Source organism: Leptodactylus fuscus, chromosome 6 (assembly GCF_031893055.1).
Source record: "Leptodactylus fuscus isolate aLepFus1 chromosome 6, aLepFus1.hap2, whole genome shotgun sequence".
Taxonomy (NCBI): domain Eukaryota; kingdom Metazoa; phylum Chordata; class Amphibia; order Anura; family Leptodactylidae; genus Leptodactylus; species Leptodactylus fuscus.
Window position 1 is genome coordinate 44,710,149 of NC_134270.1, and position 21,175 is coordinate 44,731,323.

The 21,175-nt window shown below is 41.9% G+C and overlaps 1 protein-coding gene across 2 annotated transcripts in view; it reads left to right on the forward strand.

The window, feature by feature from the left end:
- LOC142210576 (uncharacterized) overlaps positions 1-21,175 on the forward strand; it is a 68,543-nt gene that overhangs the window by 12,236 nt on the left and 35,132 nt on the right. For both annotated transcript variants that reach the window (XM_075279836.1, XM_075279837.1), the window contains exons 2-5: positions 134-253; positions 11,402-11,464; positions 13,867-13,996; positions 15,423-15,513. In XM_075279836.1, coding sequence (XP_075135937.1) covers positions 205-253; positions 11,402-11,464; positions 13,867-13,996; positions 15,423-15,513 — 333 coding nt within the window. In that variant the 5' untranslated portion in view covers positions 134-204. The remainder of the gene's footprint in view (positions 1-133; positions 254-11,401; positions 11,465-13,866; positions 13,997-15,422; positions 15,514-21,175) is intronic.

Consider the following 21,175-nt stretch of genomic DNA (forward strand, 5'->3'; position numbering starts at 1 on the left):
TACGGAAAATAATCCACCATGGATTGGGGGAGGAGAACCTTATTTGTCAGGATTTATTATTAGTCATGTAGCTTTTGGCTTCCATCTTTTGAGGTTCTGCATCTTCTTAAATTTTGTTTGTCTTCTTTTTCAGCTTCTTTCCATGGTTCTTTAGCGTGAATTGAAACACTGGATTCAAGCAAGGGTTAAATCAAGAGACCAACCATGACCCATATTCCGATTGATAAATCAAATCTGCCTCGGGTCAATGAAGGTTAGTGACTGCTTATGCCTATGTATATGTATTTTTTATTTTTACAGGTTTCCTCCATTCACATCCAAACCTGCTATCGAATGTCTCTTGTTTGCCATTGGAAACCAGCATCAGTTGACTTGTTCTTTGCAGTTACGTTTGTCATTTGTGTAATATAATGTGTCCACATTTTACGCTTTGGTAGCATGAAACTAGCAGTCTGAATGCAGCCTTAGTTGTGCGTAAAGAAGTTCTTAACCAAAGTAAAGGTTATAAGGTTACAAGATGGTGTCCCGTTAAGCTACATATTGACGTGAGCAATGTATTTACTGTCTTCATTGTTTGTGACCATCCCCTGTTGGGGTCTTCTTCCCCCCTCCCCTGCTAGAGAATGGCACATTCCTCCGGTTTGTGTGCTCAGTGTCTGTCTTTCATTACCAGAATGACAGATACTTTTATGAAAGTCGCACAGAAAATACAGAACTCTCTTTCTCCATCCTTTGTGCAAGCGGCCCCAGGATTTATAACCGCCACTGGTGGAAAGCTTGACCTTCTATGCATTGTGTGATGTACGTGTAAAATTTATCACCGTGCCAAATATACTTTGTGTGAAATATTTCTGCTGCACTTCATGTATGCAGGTTTTGCAGCCACAGCAATTTAGGGCTCATCTACCAATCTGTCTGTGTCAGAAAGTGAGTCAAACTGTGCCATGTTTACTATGGGATTGTTCTATGCCAGAGCTGCACTAGACTAGACAGCCACAATATGGCATTGTATGTTACAGACTGGCTATCTTCTGGGGGAGGCAGACCTATGGGTCACTACTTTACTTCTCATTCAGTTGTGTGACAAGCCTTGCGGTATATGTAATGGCAATGAGGTTTGTCTCCCAGATTTCTTAGGAACTATTACTGTAGTATGTGATCTGTGGGGGGTCCGACACCAGGACCCTGCACTGATCAGCTATTCCGGCAGCACCTGGCACCGGAACCAATAGCATTGTGCAGGCTCTCTGATTTGAGTAATAGCAGCCCTATCCTCTAGATAGTGGTGGTTCTGAGGAAGTGCTGCACCGCTCCTATTACTTGGTTTGAAGAGACTGTATGTGCCCCCTGTTTATTGCTGTAGCTTCTAGCATCCAGACACTGCTGGAACGGCTGATCTGTGTGGGGTCCAGGTGTGATCCACACTGATCACATACTAGTGTCCTATACTGTGGATAGGCCATCTCTATGAAAGATAAATTTGGGACTGGACCACCCCGAGGGTTTTTCAAGCACCGTTTTTTTTTGTTTTTTTTTTTGTTGTTGTTGTTTTTTTTAATGTGGGATTTTACTGTATTAGATTAAGAAAAAGGGTCTGCTCCTTTTCCTAAAACCGCACCACTCTTGTTCATGTCTGCTATTCTTAGGATAGGCCATTAATATCGGATCCATAAGGGTCCGACACCCGGGACCCCTGCTGATCAGCTGTACCTGGACAGCACAACTCCCGGTAAACCTAAACCCACTGCTACAGTTTGTATGACAAGTAAGGAGTGTACTTGCTAGAATATAAATGTTATCGGGGCGCCATGCTGCCCTGGTACAGCTGATCTGCAGGGGGCAAAGTGTCGGACGCATGCAAATCTATTATGGTATAACCTTTAATAACCCCTTTAAATCTGCATCAAAACTGAATTAAATGAACTCCATGAGATTTCTCAATTTTAGAGGTGAAACACATTAATTTACTATGTCATCTGTACAATAAAAAAATACTGTATACAGTTTATTTCAGTGAGGTTTTAACTGCACTGTGTGAATGCACCCTGATGTGTTGTAGCAAGCTGTCAGGGATTTGTGCAGCTGATGTATTTGGCTAGACTGGAAGAGAATGCAACCTGTATATGTGGAGATTGTCCTCATTCAGTGATAGTAGACTTATATCCTGAAAATAGTGAGGAATAATAAGACAATGTATACTACATACAGTATATAGTAAGGAGTATCTTCTATTGATCAGATTAGGATTGGTCTGTACCATCATTAACATGAATGGGCTGGCCTGCAGTACTAGAAAGCAACGCTATAAAGCAGGAGCTGCAATGTTAGAAAGCCCTGGAGGTCTATGAAGTTGTAAATTTTTTAACTTTCAGGTCAGAGTTCAGTGTGAGTATGACAGCTGTTCAGCGGCAGCGTTTCATTCATTCACTTCCTCTTTGAAAATTTACTTAAGGAGCAACTCCGTCACAAGTGGTATTACTATCAACATACAGAATTCAGATTGGAGACCTTTGCAAAGGTTTGGATTGATATTCCGAACACTGATTTTTAGATTAATTGATTTTTACTTTTTTTCTGGCTTATGGCCCCCTGAATAAGTAAGTGATGGCATTTTTGGGTTTATCTGCACCTACTAAAGGGCCTATTGAGCTTTCACCAGGTTTAGGGCTGACACAGAACATTTTGGCTCTATATTTGAGTGTCGGTATCAGGGCCTGACCGCAGGTTTGCTAACAAATCTAGAACATCTTACTGATCTATGATGCTCTAAACGTGATCCAGTAGTCTGGCTGGGATGTAGAGCCATAATATGGATCCAATATTCATCAGGGGAAGGATTATTTGTCCCCATCAAACAACAGTGAGCGAAACAACTGATGAGACTCCTCCTATGGGACGTGGACACAACTCTAGGGGTGCATTTATACATTCAGGTGTTCAGATGTGGATTGTAAAAGGAATGATAGTATACAGCAGGGGTAGGGAACGTACGGCTCTCCAGCTGTTGCAAAACTACAACTCCCAGCATGCATACTCGCTCTGCTGTTCTTGGAACTCCCATGGAAGTGAATGGAGCATGCTGGGAGTTGTAGTTTCACAGCAGCTGGAGAGCCGAAGGTTCCCTATCCTTGGTATAGAGGATGTGTGCTACCAGTGCTCTCTTTACCAATCTACTCTGGGTTTTGGCTTCAAAAACTGCATCTAAAACTTGAATGTGTAAACACACCCTAAGGAGACGTCATGTGGGCCTATTCTATGGAGATTTAGTCTTGTGCTACACATATGCCAGAATGTTGTGTTATCTTACATCATGGTCCGTTGCTAAAGAATTTCATTGCACCTGTCTGCAAACAGGTGTGACATTGTATGGCTGCGACCGAATAGTTACAGAGCAGTATTGTGGGCCATAATGCACAGCTGTTATCCCTAGTCTAGACGGGGTTGCCCAGCAATAGCCATGCCATAAATGACTATTTGTAAGGGGGTTGTGTGTAGTCATCTCCAGTCATGGTCAGAAACTGTGATCTAAGTTTGGTTAACTTTAACCACAAAGGCAGTCTCGGCCTCGAGGTCACATTACGGGTATCAAAAAGTGGCCGTAGTGTAATAAGAAGGAACAGAAATAGCCAAGTGGGCGCAGTGATACTAATAGTATAGTAAGGAAGTTTATCGGCAGTCATATGGAAATCCATAGGTAACAGAATCCAATATAATGAGTAGTTTCTGAATGTCAGGCTCTGCATCGTGCTCTGCTATTGTGTGCAAGTAAACTTTTACAGAGAAGGATTGAAAATCCCATCTGTGCTGCAAGACTTTAGCTTTCCTCTGCTATAAGGAAGACAGGCCTGTTTTGTCACTTAGCTTTAGTCTAGTTCCCTGTCCCCATGTTACATGTTGGCAGATTTGCTCTTTTTCCTTTCACAACTCTGCTTCATTTAAGACCAAATTTGACACCGTGTCACTGCCAGCATCTTCTAAAATATGCAGCTAGATTCTCAAGAATAATAAAAGAACAGCGACCAAATGTTCTGCCATCGCAGCTTTTTCTACCGCAAGTAACCTGGAGGCCAAATGTATGAAAAATCTATGGAGCGATTGGAAAATACTTAGACTCTCACATTATTAGGGGAAATTAATTTCTCTAGTTTCTACTCACCGGGTCCACACTTTGCCTTCAACTTTATACAGATTCTCCATGTGACTCAGACAAAAATACAACAACAACTTTGAGGTCTGATTCGGATGAGGCAGTTGGTGCATTGGGGTCGGGCCATCAACTCTCTGGAGCACTGCCCTTGCCACTCAGATCCTTACCATCTCCTGCCTGTGCAGTCACACTTGATCCTCCCATGGTTAAGACATTGCCCGTCCTACTTTAGCAATAAGAGTATTGCTCTCAGGGCTGAAGGCCCGCCCCCAGTGCACTAGCTGCCTCATTTGCATAAAAATTCAAAGTTGTTGTTGTTTTGAAAATTTTTCAGACTGCCTAGGGTAACGATACACCACTTATTAGTCTGCTTAGTTTCTCACCAAAAAAACACCAAATTTTGGCACACTGTGTTGCATATCAAGCCTTGCCCAGTTTGACAAGCCCTATCTACAAATTGAAATTTATTAAGGCTAGCATTTCCTACACCAGTCTTCATAACGTCCAGGCTGGTGTGAGATGTGCCTGATTTATTAAGATGCTCCTGTGGATCTGAACTGAAATCTATTCTAGTTGGGACCTGGTAAAGACTTGAGGTATAACTCATGCCAGTATTTTTACCAAGACTTAACAGACGTTCAGAGGGCACAGGTAGCGGCATGTCACAGTGAGACCTCCAAAGCATGGCCTTAAAGGGGGTATGGGATAATAAACTTATCCCTATTATGCCCTAATCTGTGTCCCGATTGTCCCATTAAAGAGCTCCCTCCCTGACAAGGACAGTACCCAAATGACTGACCCTAAAGCAGTGAAACTACTTATCCCTAAATACCCTGATACGTTTCATCGTGCATACCCCAGGGCATTTTGGGGTTGTTACAAACAAGGTCACCTATATTCGGCACTCTTTGTTCATGAATGGCACATTACAGTACAAGATGTGCCAGAACTGACAACTATTTGGGTACGTGGTTGTTCACTGAGCAATCTTGAATGTCCATGTTTAGAATTAGAACCAGTGAGTCTTTTATGGTCTTATATTTGGTCATGCATATATATATATTTGGTTATATGTATATTTTTGAAAAGCTGAATCCAATATATCAATCAATCTTCCCATAGGTTACTACATGACAAATGTATACCAAAGTGATCCAGACACATTACAAGAGGTCACTGACCAGACTGATCCAGCCATATGGTTATGGCATAGATTTGCCCAGTTTAACAGTAGTCTAGTTATTCCTGTATACAGCTCTACATCTGTATCCTCCATATATTATAAAGGCTGTGCTTCCTGTCTAGATCCACCATATGGAGCAAACCATTTGTATATGGACAGGACAGAATAATTGTCATTGACTCCAGGCCTTTACTGAATAGTACCAGATGCTCAGGAAATTGGAGCCTCTTATTTGTATCACTCAGAGGTAGGAAAGCGGGAGTGGTTGATTTAGAGTTTTTACTTTCGTGGGGGGGTTTTCACAATATTAGGTACACTTGCATTTGCATATTATATAATTGCATTCATAGCTGTTATTATATGATATTAATAATCTTTAGTGTGTATAATGCAATGTTGTTGTTTTTTTTTTCTTAGAGATATGCTACTTCTAGAGGAACATTCTTGGCTGTGAAGGGGTTAATGCAATATATTCCTTTTTGGGCTTTTATCTTCACTGTGTATTTTCGCGTTTCTTTATGTTTGTCGTGGTGTCAGAGGGCGAGAGAAAGGAAACTTGCCCTGAAGATCTGACCCTATAGAGTTGTAGTGGGTTTTTTTTCCCACTTTTTGTCGCTTTTTTTTAATTTTTTTTATAAGTGAGTTAATTTTCTGTAGATCTAAAATAGCTTTTTTTTATGACCAGTGATACTGAAAACTTACTGGTATTTCTACTACTCGACTCTATTTTGGGGAAGGCTTAAAGATTTCATAAATGAAAAGTCATTGAATTAGAACTTTTTATCCAAAACTATTTCCCAATGGTATCTGTTGGGTGGCAACCAATATGGCCAACATGACGGCGTTCTCAGATTCTTCAATGGCTAGTCTGTTTAGGTATTCAGCTATATAACGCTTTGGGATGTAGTGGTGCGTTAAATTTGGTATCTTCTCACTCATGAAAGTAGGGTGTCAACCTCTGCGTGAATGGTGACCATGTTGAACTCTATGCAGATTTCTCATAAATTTTTATTATTCAGACATCGAGATAATCCAAGGAGGAGAAGGGACAGTGGAAGATTCTAGCATACGTTACAAATCCTGAATCTCCAGGAATGTCCCGTCCCTCTTGGACTGTAAATTGACCCGTCCCATTGAAGTCCAGTTGGCAGAACATTTAGCTGCTATGGGGCAGGCTCTGCATTACATCTACCTCGTGTTCCCGGCCATAATAAACCCTACTGGCACCTTCCCCTCTGTAAGTTTTCCGCAGAAACTAATGATATCTATCAGTCTTCCACCAGAACGAAGGGAAAGAATTAATTTCTCATTTGCGATGACTGTTTAGCTTGGTTTGGTGCCAGCTGCTGATACCAAGCGTTGGCTGAATCTGCGAGTACAGCTGACACCAAAATAGCGGAGCCATCCACTCACTGATCTGTGCCTTCTAGAAAACAAACAGTAACAAACGCGGGACTGTGGGGGCACATTGCAGTCCCATGTGTCAGGAAAAGATGGGTGACTAAAAGTCTGACCAACGTTAAGGAAGAGACTGGAAAGATTCGGAACAGAAGCAAAGAGGGACCAGTACAGAAAATATGACTTGCCTCATTCTGGCAGGGCACGCTCCCAAAATGAAACGCCCTATAAAGTGAAAATTGGCATATATCTGCCCCTTTTTAGTCCAAATGCCCTGCTAAATTGGGACTGTTGGCACCAGGGGTGTAACTAGAAGCCCTATAGCAGACTTGTCAGTGGCGCCACTCCCACATGGTACAGCGCCCCATTTAATGGCTGCCACACAGTATACTGCCACCTTGACTGGCTGACACATGATATGCAACCCCTTTTACTGGCTCCCACATAGTATAAAGCCCCCTTACTGGTGCCTACCTACAGTATATTAATCTCCATAAAGTATACTGGATGCTTACCTGGCCTCCACACAGTAAGTGGCCACCATATAGTAAATGGCCCCAATACAGGGACCTTGAGCTGCTACCTAATGGGTTACTTCAATAGGTAATGGCTGCTAGTCACTTACGTGCCCAGTTCCTGCCCACACCCTCCTCTGCTTCCCCTTAAGCCTGCAGGGTGCCCTATGAACGTGATGCTGAACATTGTCTGGATGGTGTCCATTTATGGATGTGATGTGCGGCACAAGGGGCCCCCTGGAGACTGAAGGGAAAGTGGAGGATGCTGTGTGCAAGATCAGAGACTGGTAAGTGAATGGCGGCCATTACCTGCTACGTCTAGAAGAATTGATGCGGTTTTGAAGGCAAAAGGTGGTCACACAAGATAGCAATGCGATTTAGACTTTTCTTTTGTTCATTCACTTTTTGCACTTTCTTAATTGACAAAAATAAACTGTTAACATTGTTATATCTAAATTCACACCCACTAAAACAATTGCATGGTACGGTATATCTGATGAACCAGTTTGTAGTATACTTGTGGGGGATATTTCTTCATATACAGTATATATAATACATGCTGGGTAAAAAATACCATGATGTGCCCAGTATTGGTCATCTACACCAGTCACCAGCAGGTTATGAGTTAATTCTCCTGGCAGTCATTTACAAGTAAAGTCCTGTCTCCGGGGAGCGGGCAGAGTAATAAAGTGGTTTGGCAGTTTTCAGTGATTCCATGATCTCACTCCGGTCTCCCGTGGGCAGCGGGCAGTCCGTTCATCTCTAAAGTCCTTTCATTTCTGCATTTTAACATGATCTCACCGAACATCTGCTGGAGTGTACAAAGGTTTGTGTGTGCTGCTCCCTGGCAAGGCCATACCGAGCTCCCTTATCCAATGCCCTATCCTACAGAAGCATCTGCCTGCCTTTACCATACGCCTATTATCTGACCCCTGTATACGTCTGTAGTTCATTTACATATAGGTAGAATACATGGAATTGGGATCACAGGTGCACTAAAAACAAACAAAAGCACTATTCATTCTGGATCCTGAACTGAATACCAGTACTACAGTGAAAACTGGCGTGTTGAGTTTGTATGTTCTCCCCATGTTTCTGTGTTTTTCCCCCAGGTACTCCAGTTTCTTCCTCCTATGCCAAAAATATACTAATAGGTAAATTGGCTTCCTGTGCAAATAGCTCACCCCTGGGGATGTTGGGAATGATCACCTGTATGGTACAAACTAAGTTCCCCTACTCCACAACCCTCCCTGCGCTTTGACCCTCCGTGAGGAAAGCACATTACAAATGTTTGTCATTGCCATATAATCACAGGTGTGTATAACCCATAATTGGGGCATTTCAATCCCAGATGGATTTAGTTGGGTTTGTATAAACCTAAATGTTTTCAGGGGTCAGGTTTGTCTAGATTTGCGCAATCAAGTGGCATGGTTTCCTAACACCACGGCTGCTTGTGCTGATCGCCGATGATCCCAAGGGTCTGCCAGATCTTAGGATAGACCAAGGGTAGGGAACCTTCGGCTCTCCAGCTGCTGTGAAACTACAACTCCCAGCATGCTCCATTCACTTTCATGGGAGTTCCAAGAACAGCAGAGCAAGTATGCATGCTGGGAGTTGTAGTTTTGCAACAGCTGGAGAGCCGTACGTTCCCTACCCCTGGGATAGACCATCAAGAGGTTCAAAGGAATTAGAAAGTGTTCACAGTATCTTACAGAAATGACACCACTCTTGGCTTTATATAAGGTATTGAAGCTTCTATTTGAATGGGTCTAAGTTGCAATACCAGGCACAACCTATAATACGAGAGTGGCACACTTTTACTTTTTTTTTGCCCTCTAATCCCAGATGATTTCTTTAAGTTCTGAAAAACCTTTCTTTATCATTCTAAATCTAGCTTTGTATTATTCAGGATCTATGGACAGCTGGGTGACGACACCATATTGTTTCCTTTTGTTGTGTCTCCTATATGTATGAAGTATTAGGCCTGTGCAGTGAAAGGACACATGTATGCTTATTAATCGGATTCCCTGTACACACTGATAACTTTCGAGGCGTGCCAGATACATATCTAAACATGTCGACACAATATATTCTGTGAAAACCACCTCGATCTATTTCCAGTGTAAGAGCAGATGGGGAACCTGTGCGGGATTTGTCATCTAGAATCTGATTTTACTGGTTTCACATATCAGAAGATAAAGCAGGTTTGGAAATGTTCATGTTTATGCTTCTATGTAGGCGGTTTTCCCCATTGTGATCAATTGGTAAGAACAAGCTTTTTGGGAGATTCCGGAGGAACTTCACCTATGTAACCAAACCATATCTATATGGCTCTGATGGAATTCTCCAATGGATGGGGCCTTTAGGAATCAGTTCCTATTAATATAGGGGGAACTTTAGGGTATAGGGGTTGCTTTACCTGTAGCAACACTGTATTTTCTTAAAGGTTCTTTTTTTATCCTAGTTTTATGTAACATGACTTGACAGCCGAGGGTTGAATACAGTTAGATACAGTATAATCCGCACCGCCACAGTTTCCCTAAACTGATAGTTTATAACAATGTATCAGTGCACATGAAATGTATCCTTCTGGAGTCCTGTTAGGCTGTGTTCACATCAATGCTGTTTATTTAATTTGCTCTACTTCTATAGCAGAGTGTAGGTAATGAAGCTTCAGATCCATTGTATGAGCGAGGCTAAATACCCATCATGATCATGTATTGCTGAAACACATGCCTGGCTTTCTTATCATAGTGGAGCGCTCTTGTATCCTTGTGAGCAGGACCAGATCAGGAAGGAATCTCAGCCTGCACATGTACACAGTAACCTACATTTACTAACTAACTACAGGTATCTCACCCAAGTCCCCTGAAAAGGAGAGGGAGAAAGTCACTGCCAGACAGGCTTATCTTACTGTGAACAAAAGGATCAGGATTCTTATCAGGAGGACCTCAACGTGGAAGGTTCAGCTTACATATATGTAATATGTATGGGCACCTGTAGACAGGCATTCTGGAAATGCACAAGATCTAGGACCATGGCTGATGCTGGCAGCGAAATCTGGGGCACACATTGTCACTAATCTTAAGCCATATTTCTTGGCGACATTCACGCTAATGTTCATGTCAGTTGCTGTCATCTGTCATAGGATAGCAGAAACGGACATTAACAGTAGCAGAGTAACAGAAAAGCTGCTTTATTTTTCTGTCTTGTGTGGCCTCAGCCTCAAGGACCTTGGCCATACAGTTTGTTCTTTTAGGGTACGGTATATATGCTTTACCCCTCTGATATCAGACTCAAACGTTCCTTATACTACATGGATGACCCTTAGCTGCTACAGTACAAAATGCCTGGTCGGCTATGGCTTTTCCCTGCAGAATCCTCAGTTTGCAGGGTGCTAGCTGCGGGATCTGCAAGGTTTGGTCGATCACCCCACTGGTTCTAGTTTGAAACTAAAATGGACCTTCCCCTTTGCTAATACTTACTATATTATAATGCTGTATATTAATACATTGTCTTTGGCTACAGACCTAGTAAGTGCAGACTTTCGCAGCGTCCTATAAATAACCCTTCACCAGAAGATCACATGGTCTTGTACTTTATCTTCTCCATTGTTTGTACACACTTGGAACGTTCCCGTTCGTGTTCTGCTATTTGCCATTTGGTGTTTGTTTTCATTCTGACTCCATCTCTAGGTTTTGTTCTCTAGTTCTTGTTCTTGGGCACAGGCCGCTAACATTGCTTGCAGCTACGTGGACTGCTCCATAGAAACCAAATGGATTTTTTTTTTTTTTTGTAGTCCAACAAGATTGTTTTATATAGTTTGGTTACAGTAAAGCTGCAGATCTAGATCAGTGGTCTCTAGTATAACTCCCAGCATTGGGTGGTATAGTATGCCTAGAAAACCTTTTTAAGCCAGGAACTGACCCCATCATGATTCACTTGACCCTTGGTACACACATTGTATACCAGTCACATTTATCTTGTGTTATTTTTGCTATAGTACGGTTACTTTCAACAGTTTGTGTATTGGATTAATCCAGATTATAAAAATACTCACTTGGAACAGTTGGATATCTGAAGTCTATTGCATATGTTTAAAATCCTAATTTTGTAACCTCACCTTTCTTCCCCCTTCTTCCTTTTCTTGTGTTTTAGTTTGCCGGGACTTTGCGGTTCTTGAAGATGGTGCACTGGCTCACTGTTTGCAGGAACAGGAAAGTGAGTTGTATGAAAACCTGATTGTGCGGTATTAAAATGAGATTTCTTGTACAAATTTGTTGATCCTGTCTGTTAGATGGTTAAATTCTATAGTCATACACATTTTGAAGTCATGGAAAATTTTAGAGATTGTATTGTCCTAAGACTCAAGTAGACCCCTCACTTGTTTTTCACATAGGTTTAATCCACAAAATACTGCCATATTATGCCAAAATAATACAACACACATAATAGTCCGCATACTAATTTTCTGTAAAGCATAATACTGAGATGCTTTCCACATAAGGCTGCAGTTCATCTAAACCAGAGGTTCTCAAACTTATTTTGTCTACCGCCCACTTCGAGAATTAATTATTTTCTAGGGCCCCCCCCCCAAAATTTTTTTACTTTACTACATCTTAAGAATCACAATCGCAGTCATTATGTTAATAATTAAATTATGTGTGTCATGTAAAAATAAGACTTTCTGATGAGGGTAATGTAAAACACCATTTTGTAATATTAGGAAAACTTTTATTCATGTTATTAAAACAAACATTTCAATTTTAAAACTAATCTAATGTGAAGGATGAATTTGATGATTTTTAACAAGTTTGTTAATATCAGGCTCGAATTTACTCAAAAACAGCCGTAAGTCACCGCGTTTGGTAATCTTCAACCGATTTGCAAATCTGCAAAGTTTGTGTTAAAAGCAAAAAAACAATTTTAAAGGGGTAGCCTCATGAAGCTTGATCTGCCTTCTAAGCTGCCTAAAAATCTTCTTTCTTCCTGTTTGCTCGCGTAAATTAACCCCGCCCGCAAATTAGCGTGTAGCTCCGCCCACCACATAGCATGATCCTATGGGATGACTGAAGGGCCTGTGATGTCATCAAAAGATCCTGTAGACTTGGATTTACCTTGTACGGAGTTTCCTAAAGGACCTGGCTCCTCTGCCCACTAGCAGCCTGCTCTATATAATAAAGCTTTATCCTAGTGAACAGAGAGACCAGGTCCTTTAGCCCAGTAGGATTTAGACTGCTTTATATAAGAAAGCAGCACTTATTCCACCCCCCCTGTGTCTGCACCACATGTGATGTGTATGTGTGGTGCAGACACAGGCTGGCTCCGTACACTCAGCCCCCCCTCTCCCCCCACACAGCAGGGAGCTACGTCATGTGGCTCCCTCAGCAATGAGCAGGGGGCCAGGTGCTAGTGTCCATAATGAAGTGAATAAAGTAAGATAGTGGACAAACAAAGCAGTTTTGCTGAAGCAATGTATTTAGGAAAAGTCTTAAATCCACATTAACAAGCAGTATAGATAGTATCATTGTTATGATACCACCTCTTTAAATTAGCCATCGCCCCCCTAAACCGCTTCAATGCCCCCCAATCTTCTCTGTGCCCTTTACTGCCCCCCTATAGGCCTCCAGCGCCCACAAGGGGGCGTTATCGCCCACTTTGAGAAAGACTGATCTAAACTCTGAGTAATATAAGTTGGATTGTGGGGTTCCCAGCAGTGGGATTTATATTTATAACCGGTTCTCTGAGGGTCAGGGGTTGTTCAGCCGCACTTTCTTTAGCACAAAGTAATGTCCTCTTTTGGAGACCCATACAGTGCCTCGGGTCACCCAGAGTGTTCCCTGTCCTTTGGTATAAATTATTTCTCCATACATTAGATGAGTTCTCTACGTTTCTTCTAATATTGATGAGCTATCCTTAGGATAGCCCTACTGTATTACATTTGCAGGGGTCCAACACCCGGGACCTCTGCAGATCAGCTGTTCTGAGACAGCATGGCTTCCTGTAACGTTAATCTGCCACAGCAAGATTGAGCAGGACGCTTATTTTTTTTTTCAGTGTCCTGCTTCAATCTCTTCCTCCCATTGCGAACAAAGAGACAGAATAAAGACGGAATTAGTGCTGATTAAGGCGCAGAATCCAATCTCAAAATCAACACTAGATACCGCCATGTGAACATACCCTTTATATTCCCCTTTTATGTTCCACACAGTTCAATATCCCCAAACAATATAGTGGCCCCCATCTCTGTTCCCCATTCAGTGGCCCTCATACAGTATAATGTGCTCCATTTAGTGTATATTAACTTACCTGTCTGATCTCGGCCATGCTCTTCCTCCCTTTGGCTCAGTCCTGCTCTAGCAGTGTCCCTGGAGCAGGGCTGAGACTGGTACACTAGTACACTAATACTTACAATTGCAGCCTGCGCTTTACAAGTCAGAAAGCAGTAGGGCAGGAAGCCTAAGGCTTCCTGCTTTACCAGCAACAGAACCAGGCTCATGTTTCCAGTTCTGTGATCAGGTTGTAATTTTAAAACCGGTTGCACTCCACCTGTGGGAGTTCCTATTCTTGGTACCCTAAGTACCCTTGTTCTGGTGTGATGCATGTCTACCTCTTCTCTTTAGTTGAGCAACACTATGCCTCCAACGTGCGGAAGAATAAGCTGGTCCAGAAGGACATCCGTATAGCCAAGAAGCTTCAGGATGAAGAAGATCAACAAAGCAAAGTGTTCAGCCTGGAGCAACAAAAGCAATTGTGAGTGGATGAACTGTTGGGCTTTGCAGCATGCTTTGCGCCCATGGACTTTACCTGGTGTTGCAGTATTGAAGTGAACGGGGATAAGTTGCAATACCAGACATGGCCTACGGTCATATATGGTGCTGTTTTCATGTGTTTCTAGCTATAATGTCAGTCTAAGTATTATCGTTCCAAATTACTAGTTAAATACCTGATACATTTACGTAGCCACATATTTATCCATTTTTATTAACGCCTCCTTATATTTTGCTATATTTGGAGTAAGATTTCCCATCCGCCTACTCCTGATAAGATCATAAAATTGGCTACTACCTTATAGGGGTTGTTCAGGCATCCTCTCGAGTAACTTGATGCAGGATGTTTGATAGCGCTGGATGGACCTGTGTGTAAGCTGAGCGATGCATCCTCCAGAATTGGGTTCCTTTGTAAGAGAGAGATTTGCACACCAAATAAAATTGTAACATTTGAGCTAACGTATTTTTTCCCAATGCAATATATTAAATATTTGTTAGTTCACCCAAATTAAAAAGAGATCGATCTTTTTTTTTTTTTTTTTTTTGGAAATTCTCTTGTCTTAATATTGCCATGTCCACCCCCTGGTGTTTTGATTCTCTTCCAGTACACTACCCTAATGTGGGTGTGCAGGACCCAATGTGGCTGTGCAGGAGCTAATGTGGCTGTGCAGGAGCTAATGTGGCTGTGCAGGAGCTAATGTGGGTGTGCAGGACCTATTGTGCTAATGTGGGTGTACTGGAAGAGAATCTGTCCTAGTACTAGTGACAATTTGTCTCTCTCTAGTGCATTGTTTTTTGGGTTTTTTTTTACACTGGGTTGACTCTAGTGTCAGGGTATCTGTTCTGGTCTGTCTAAGGACCAGAACAACGGACAAATTGAATGCTAAAATAGAGGACACTAACAGTGTCTGACGACTCCATTGCTTGTATGACAGAGACTTCAGCACAGTTGTGAACCCAGCCATACTGGCTCATCTTCACAAAACAAATCACTTTGTTGACCATGTGCAAGAGGATCCAGTTGGTCTTGCAGAGCTACTAGCATATGGGACCATTGACATTGCCTCATTAGGTGAAACTTTGAGAATCCAAAGAACTATGTAAGAGCAAATCTGCACACAGTATCATGCAATTGGAGATCTGGGGTATGAATAGAGTGAATAGGAGTTGGATTCCATCTGGAATTGGATGACAACACCTTGGACAGAATGAATTGGTAAACTTTTGGATTTATGTCACAGCCTTGTCTTCTAGAATTGTACACCCAGTTGTAAAGTGATATTTGCATAAGTTGCCTCTGTTGAAAGGGATGTGGCCAATCATAATATATCCTTTGGAAGGTGAATATGATATGAAAATGTCTACTATGTATTGCCTTTCAATGACTGGTCTTGTTTTTGTGCCTCTAGAGAAGAGTTAGACTCTGAATATGCCCGCGCTGTTCAGGAAGAGCTACAGAGGAAAGCCCAGGAATGTCTGCAGAGGGAAGAAGAAGACAAGGTAACTGAAGCCAGAGCTATATAGAAACCATTTCTTAGTGGTCCACGTGTACACAACTAAATATAAAGGGCCAGCTGCAAAGCTCAAAAGTGCAAACTATAAAAAAGAGCTGCTAGGATTTTACACGTACCGATGTATATATACTTCCATATGTCCCTGCTTGTTATACAGGGAGACCAGGTGTGAGAAAATTTTTGAATTCTGTACAAAGCCGTTCCCCATTGGTAATTCCCTTTTTTATTTAACAAGGACAGGCACATAAAGTGCACATGTTACTTATAGTAAAACCATGAGCCAAGGGGATGTGGAAGCATACCACTAGGCCTGCATGGGAGACTTGCCCACCCTTCCTGGACTCCAGGAGGCCTCCCTGTTTTGCAGGAGCCTCCTGGATGTTTGAAAAAGTCTCTACTTGTTTGTTTGGGTTTTTTTTTCTTTGGTTTTTACATGGGAGCCAATAAAATCTAAGGATCATTTCTGTGTCTTAAAGGAACATCCGTGTACTACAACTTTTGAGAAGATTCATATAAACCCAAAGTACCCCAGGCCTAAAAATATTTGTCCTTAACCCTTTGCCCTGCCCAGTGACATTGTGCCTATAGTGATGTAACATCTGGCAGCAGTTATTGCACGATGTGGCACATGATAATGGACTAGCCCCTTAGAAAATAAAAGAGGGTTCTAATAAGCCTGGTATTCCTCATGGAGAGCTGCCGTCTTGGAAGATGAAGCCATAAATCCTGTTGGAGGTTTTCTTGGTAAGATGTCTTCTGAAGCTGAGACAGATTTTTAAGTTTTTCCATATCTCTGGTGCTGTAATCCAATCTGTGCAAAAACTTGGAGAGCAAAGATGAATGTTAACTGATGGGGAAGCGGTGATGTCCATTATCCCCGTATCTTACAACCCCCATCGTATGGCTAAACAGTCTAGAGTTTTTGTAGGGTAGTCCCATAAACCAGGCAGGTTTTTATAGTAATTTACCCCATGGAGTGTTTATGCCAGGACTGCGGAGTCTGTAGGATAACTTCCAACTCTTCTTTTCCACAGCCCAACTCTGACTCCTTCATAAATGGTCAGACAGAAGCAATAAAGCTCCTCTAATTCATGCAAAAACAGCCACTCATTGGATTCCTATGAGAGTAGATCACAATACAATACAATTGATTCAATATCAATATTTGTATAATAAAAAAACAAAATAATAACTTTAAACTCCATCCAAAACAGAGAACAACTCTGACATCACAACCCTGGCGTTGGGGTATTTTGGTGTTTCTGAAAATCGCGAAAAGGGTGTTGAGCTTCAAAATGTGATTTTGATCTTTTTGGTGTTTTTTTTTTTTTTTTTTTAAGTACACAAAATTTTTTGTCTCTTTGGTTCCTCTTGACACATTGGGATGACAACTGAGTCCTTGTGTTAAGAAGGGCTAGAAAATCGAGACTAGAGGGAAGTATTGGAACGCAGGAGCAGTGGGGAATTGGAAAAGGGAAGTATTACTTCTTTTGTTTCGTTTTTTTTTAAGCCATTCTTATCCTTTAGAAAAAGTTGGCCCAGAAAGCCCTTTAAATCCACACACTGGTGACTGTGACAAATGCAGTTTTGTTCACTATAATATTAATTGGTATCCAAATCTCTGTATGAAAAGATTTACAGAACGTGGAATGTGTTCACAAAACCCAACACATGACTCATATTAGCGCTTCTATTTTTACATGTGGTTTTGCATTGTTTATAGGATTACTCCCAATTGCACTTCCCCGCAGTATGTTGGGGGTAAACCAGCATGTTTATCTAAGGTTAGAAACCACACACTCCGTGCCACAAATGTTTCATCCTTTCTCTAGAAGGTCAAGAGGGATTCCAGCAAGTTACTCTTATGATATTCCCATAGGATCGACTGAAAGGGGTTTATAGAATTAAAAAATTCAGCTTAGCGCACTTCAATGGAGCTGGGCTGCAATATTAGACACAATCCATGGTTTATAATCCTATACAAGTGTCTGATCACCAGGTGGACCACCACTAGGACCTCCACCTATCACAAGAACAGAAGCCTTGAGTTCCCCCATTTGAATGAAGTGCCGGTTGTGCATATCTGTGGGAATTCCAAAGATACAGTGTATGGCTATGTTCAGGAGTCCCATACAGTAAGGCGGAAGGGCAGACTGCATTCATTCAAAGATGGTGGCTCGGGACCACCATTCTCATGCTTGATCCCAGTCGTCTGACACTTTTCACCTTCCCTGGGACAACACATTCAATTTTGTTTGAGGCAATGCAGGGATGTTATTCCATTTGCAGCAACCCATGTTATAGGGATAAATTTGGTGGAGAATTGAGGTTATGGTGCTTCTGAAAACATAACAGCATTTAAAATTTGGTCATGGAATCCCACTATCAACCTCTAGTTTGTCTATATATATATATATATATATATATTCCCATTTATTTGGTATACCCCCTTAAGTGCCTGGGTTTGAGTGATGTTACTTTTTGTTTTTTACACCAGCGACAAAAATTTAGCAGGTGACACAAAGTGTGCGACTCCTTAGGTGGAGGAGGTGTTCTTTAAGACCTTGGATTCTTCTGCCAATAGCGGTTTCTGCAGCAATGAGAAGACATTGAGATTGTGCTGTGATGTAGAAGTACAGTCTCCTCTTTTTGCGTGTTCAGTCTTCCGAGTCGCACATTTTGAAACATTTTCCTAATTTAGTGTTAACTGTTTTTTTTTTCTGTTTGAGGATGGATGAGTCTTGGCAGAGCGTGGGAGATGCTTTATGGAGTAGGTCAATCGCTTGCCAGTGTCTGAGTCAGGCTGCAGGCTTTAAATGCCACCCTGTTCAGGAATGATCGTGTTTACCTGTAAAATATAATGGGGTTTAGCGGAACTATATATTTGGGAATGGTAATACAGTGGCGACTTGAAAAATCATGACATTATTGTGATCACAAGAAAATGTCAGTGTCCCCTAATGGAACAGAGGTGTCTCCAATCTTCAGACCATTGCATAAGAGCCAATCTGAATAAACGTTAGCCCATGTACGGTATATAGTTTACATGTATGTGGAAGCCTATTCAAAGAGGTTACAAAGAATTTGAAAAACTTTTCTAAAAATAATGTCACTCTTGTGTAAGGACTGAGCCCCATTAAAGTAAATGTATCTGGAACTAGGTTCACATTAGCCTTTGACTCTCCATCCTTTGGGGCTGCACAGAGACCTGAAAGATGGAGAGTCTGTCTGCTTAAAAAGAGGTTACCCATAGACTATAGTGGGTCCTCCAGGTGTCCATTGGTTTCTGTATAAAAACAGCAGATAGAGAAGTTCTCCTTTACAGGACTTTTCTCTCCGCCAATTTTAGGCAGAGTCTGTTCACATCTGCTTTGGAGTCTCCACCGCATAGTCTGAGCTGCAGTACCAGGCTTAGCCCATGGACAAGATCTATGCAGGTTCCCCAAGCAGGGGTCTCACTCACCAGTTACACACATTGGGAGTGGAAACCCCCCTATAAAATAACCTATAGTAACTATTAAGAGCTGGTATATCTCATCCGTTTTCCTGCTTTGGGTTGTATTGGCTCATTCAATGGAATGCTGAGACTTACAGTTCCACAGTGGCTGGAAAGAGAGTAGTATCTAGTTTAGCGTCCTCCAGATGGCGTGAGACTACAACCCCTAGCATGCTTTGACATTTAGGCGGTGACAACTGTCATTGTTGCTAAGCTCATAATACATGGCAGCTTTTTTTTTTTTATGGTGACTTGGATTTTTTTCAGCAAGCAAATATTTCTAATTCTTCCAGAAATGTGCACAGTCATGGGCGATGACAGATCGAATTTCTGAATTTCCTCTGCTCAACAAAAGCCTTGGCAGGTGCAATACATGCCGGAGTATTTTGTACAAATATAACATATTTTTCTGCTGCAATGCAAACTTTTCAGGCTAAGTAATCCGAATACAGCATAGATCCTGGATTTTACTTTCAGGGTCTTCTAAATGTCTCCTTAGGCCAGGGAACAGTACAGTACATGTATGGTGGAAGGGATTTCAACAAATCCCATACAAACTCTGCGGGGGAAAAAACACATGACAAGTATTCCTGAGTAGAGATGAGCGAGTACTATTCGAAACAGCACGCACCCATAGCAATGAATGGAAGCGGCCGGCACGCAGATGGGGCCGGCATCCTGCCACTTAACCCCTGCATGCTGGCTGCGTCCATTCATTCCTATGGGTGTGTGCTGTTTCGAATAGTACTCGCTCATCTCTATTCCTGAGTATTTGCTCGTGGTTTTCAACCTTTGCAATGCAAAAGGCTTGGTCCAGACACCTGAGAATCTCAGCCAGAATCCGCGTCAAAAAGCATCCATTATTGCCAGTTTTTAGCCATGGTGGACAAGGTGGGACAAAGTGTCACCAGTGTTCGTTCCAGGTCCATACACAGTAAAGGTGCCATTAATGGTAGGAGTCTGACTATAGTTTTAGAGATTTGGCCACGTTTGAGACACTTACAAGGTGAAACTTTTCGATACAAGTTATTTTCTCAGGAGATAAGTCGCGACGTTTTCTTGGAGCCATGGTAGACATATAAGGTTCAAGATTCATGATGACTGTCTTTTCTGTGTTCGGACACTCACTTCGTGGCGGGGGTTGGGTACATGTGTTGTGCTCTATTCAGAGTCATCAACACAGATTAGAGATATTTTTATAACTGCAGCAGAACAAATGATTCTCTTCTATTAATAACCGGTCTCCTGCCATTGGTCTCATTGAAGACTGTAAGAGGTGCCGCCAGACTGTCGCATACTTCCTCTGGGTCTCTTATAGTTTCGTAAACGTTATCAGCAGGATTTCACAGCGAGATTCACTATTTATTGTGCTTTGGTTTCCTGGAATTGTTGTAGTGGGTTCTTTTTGTTCCAAGTAGATCATAAATCAGAGGTGTATTTATTTATTTTATTCTCTTAAATCCTATGGCCAAGAAGCTGTGGATTTATATGTTAAAGGAGACTTGCCAGAAGAGAGCTGATGTCAGTCTCAATCATTAGATACAGCAATATGTATATGTGTGTTACGGGATCAGTCTTCCCTGGTATTGTTGGCCCTATGAGCAGTATATGTTGGGGAACCACTTGAGGATGGCGCAAAAACTTTGGTGGACACAGCAGATTAACGGAAACTTATGATTTGCTCAAGTCAAGAGAACAAGACTGATAGTTGCAAATAGTTTTACAAGAAGCTACGAGCATACGCTTGGTTCTTCTGGTCTGCCATGACTGATGCTAGATTCAGACTAGTGTTTGGTGTCTTTATCATTTGGGGTCTTGATCGTTTGGGTCTTGATTGTTTGGGTCTTGATCGTTTGGGTCTTGATCGTTTGGGTCTTGATCGTTTGGGTCTTGATCGTTTGGGTCTTGATCGTTTGGGTCTTGATCGTTTGGGTCTTGATCGTTTGGGTCTTGATCGTTTGGGTCTTGATCGTTTGGGTCTTGATCGTTTGGGTCTTGATCGTTTGGGTCTTGATCGTTTGGGTCTTGATCGTTTGGGTCTTGATCGTTTGGGTCTTGATCGTTTGGGTCTTGATCGTTTGGGGTCTTGATCGTTTGGGGTCTTCATCGTTTGGGGTCTTCATCGTTTGGGGTCTTCATCGTTCGGGTGTGC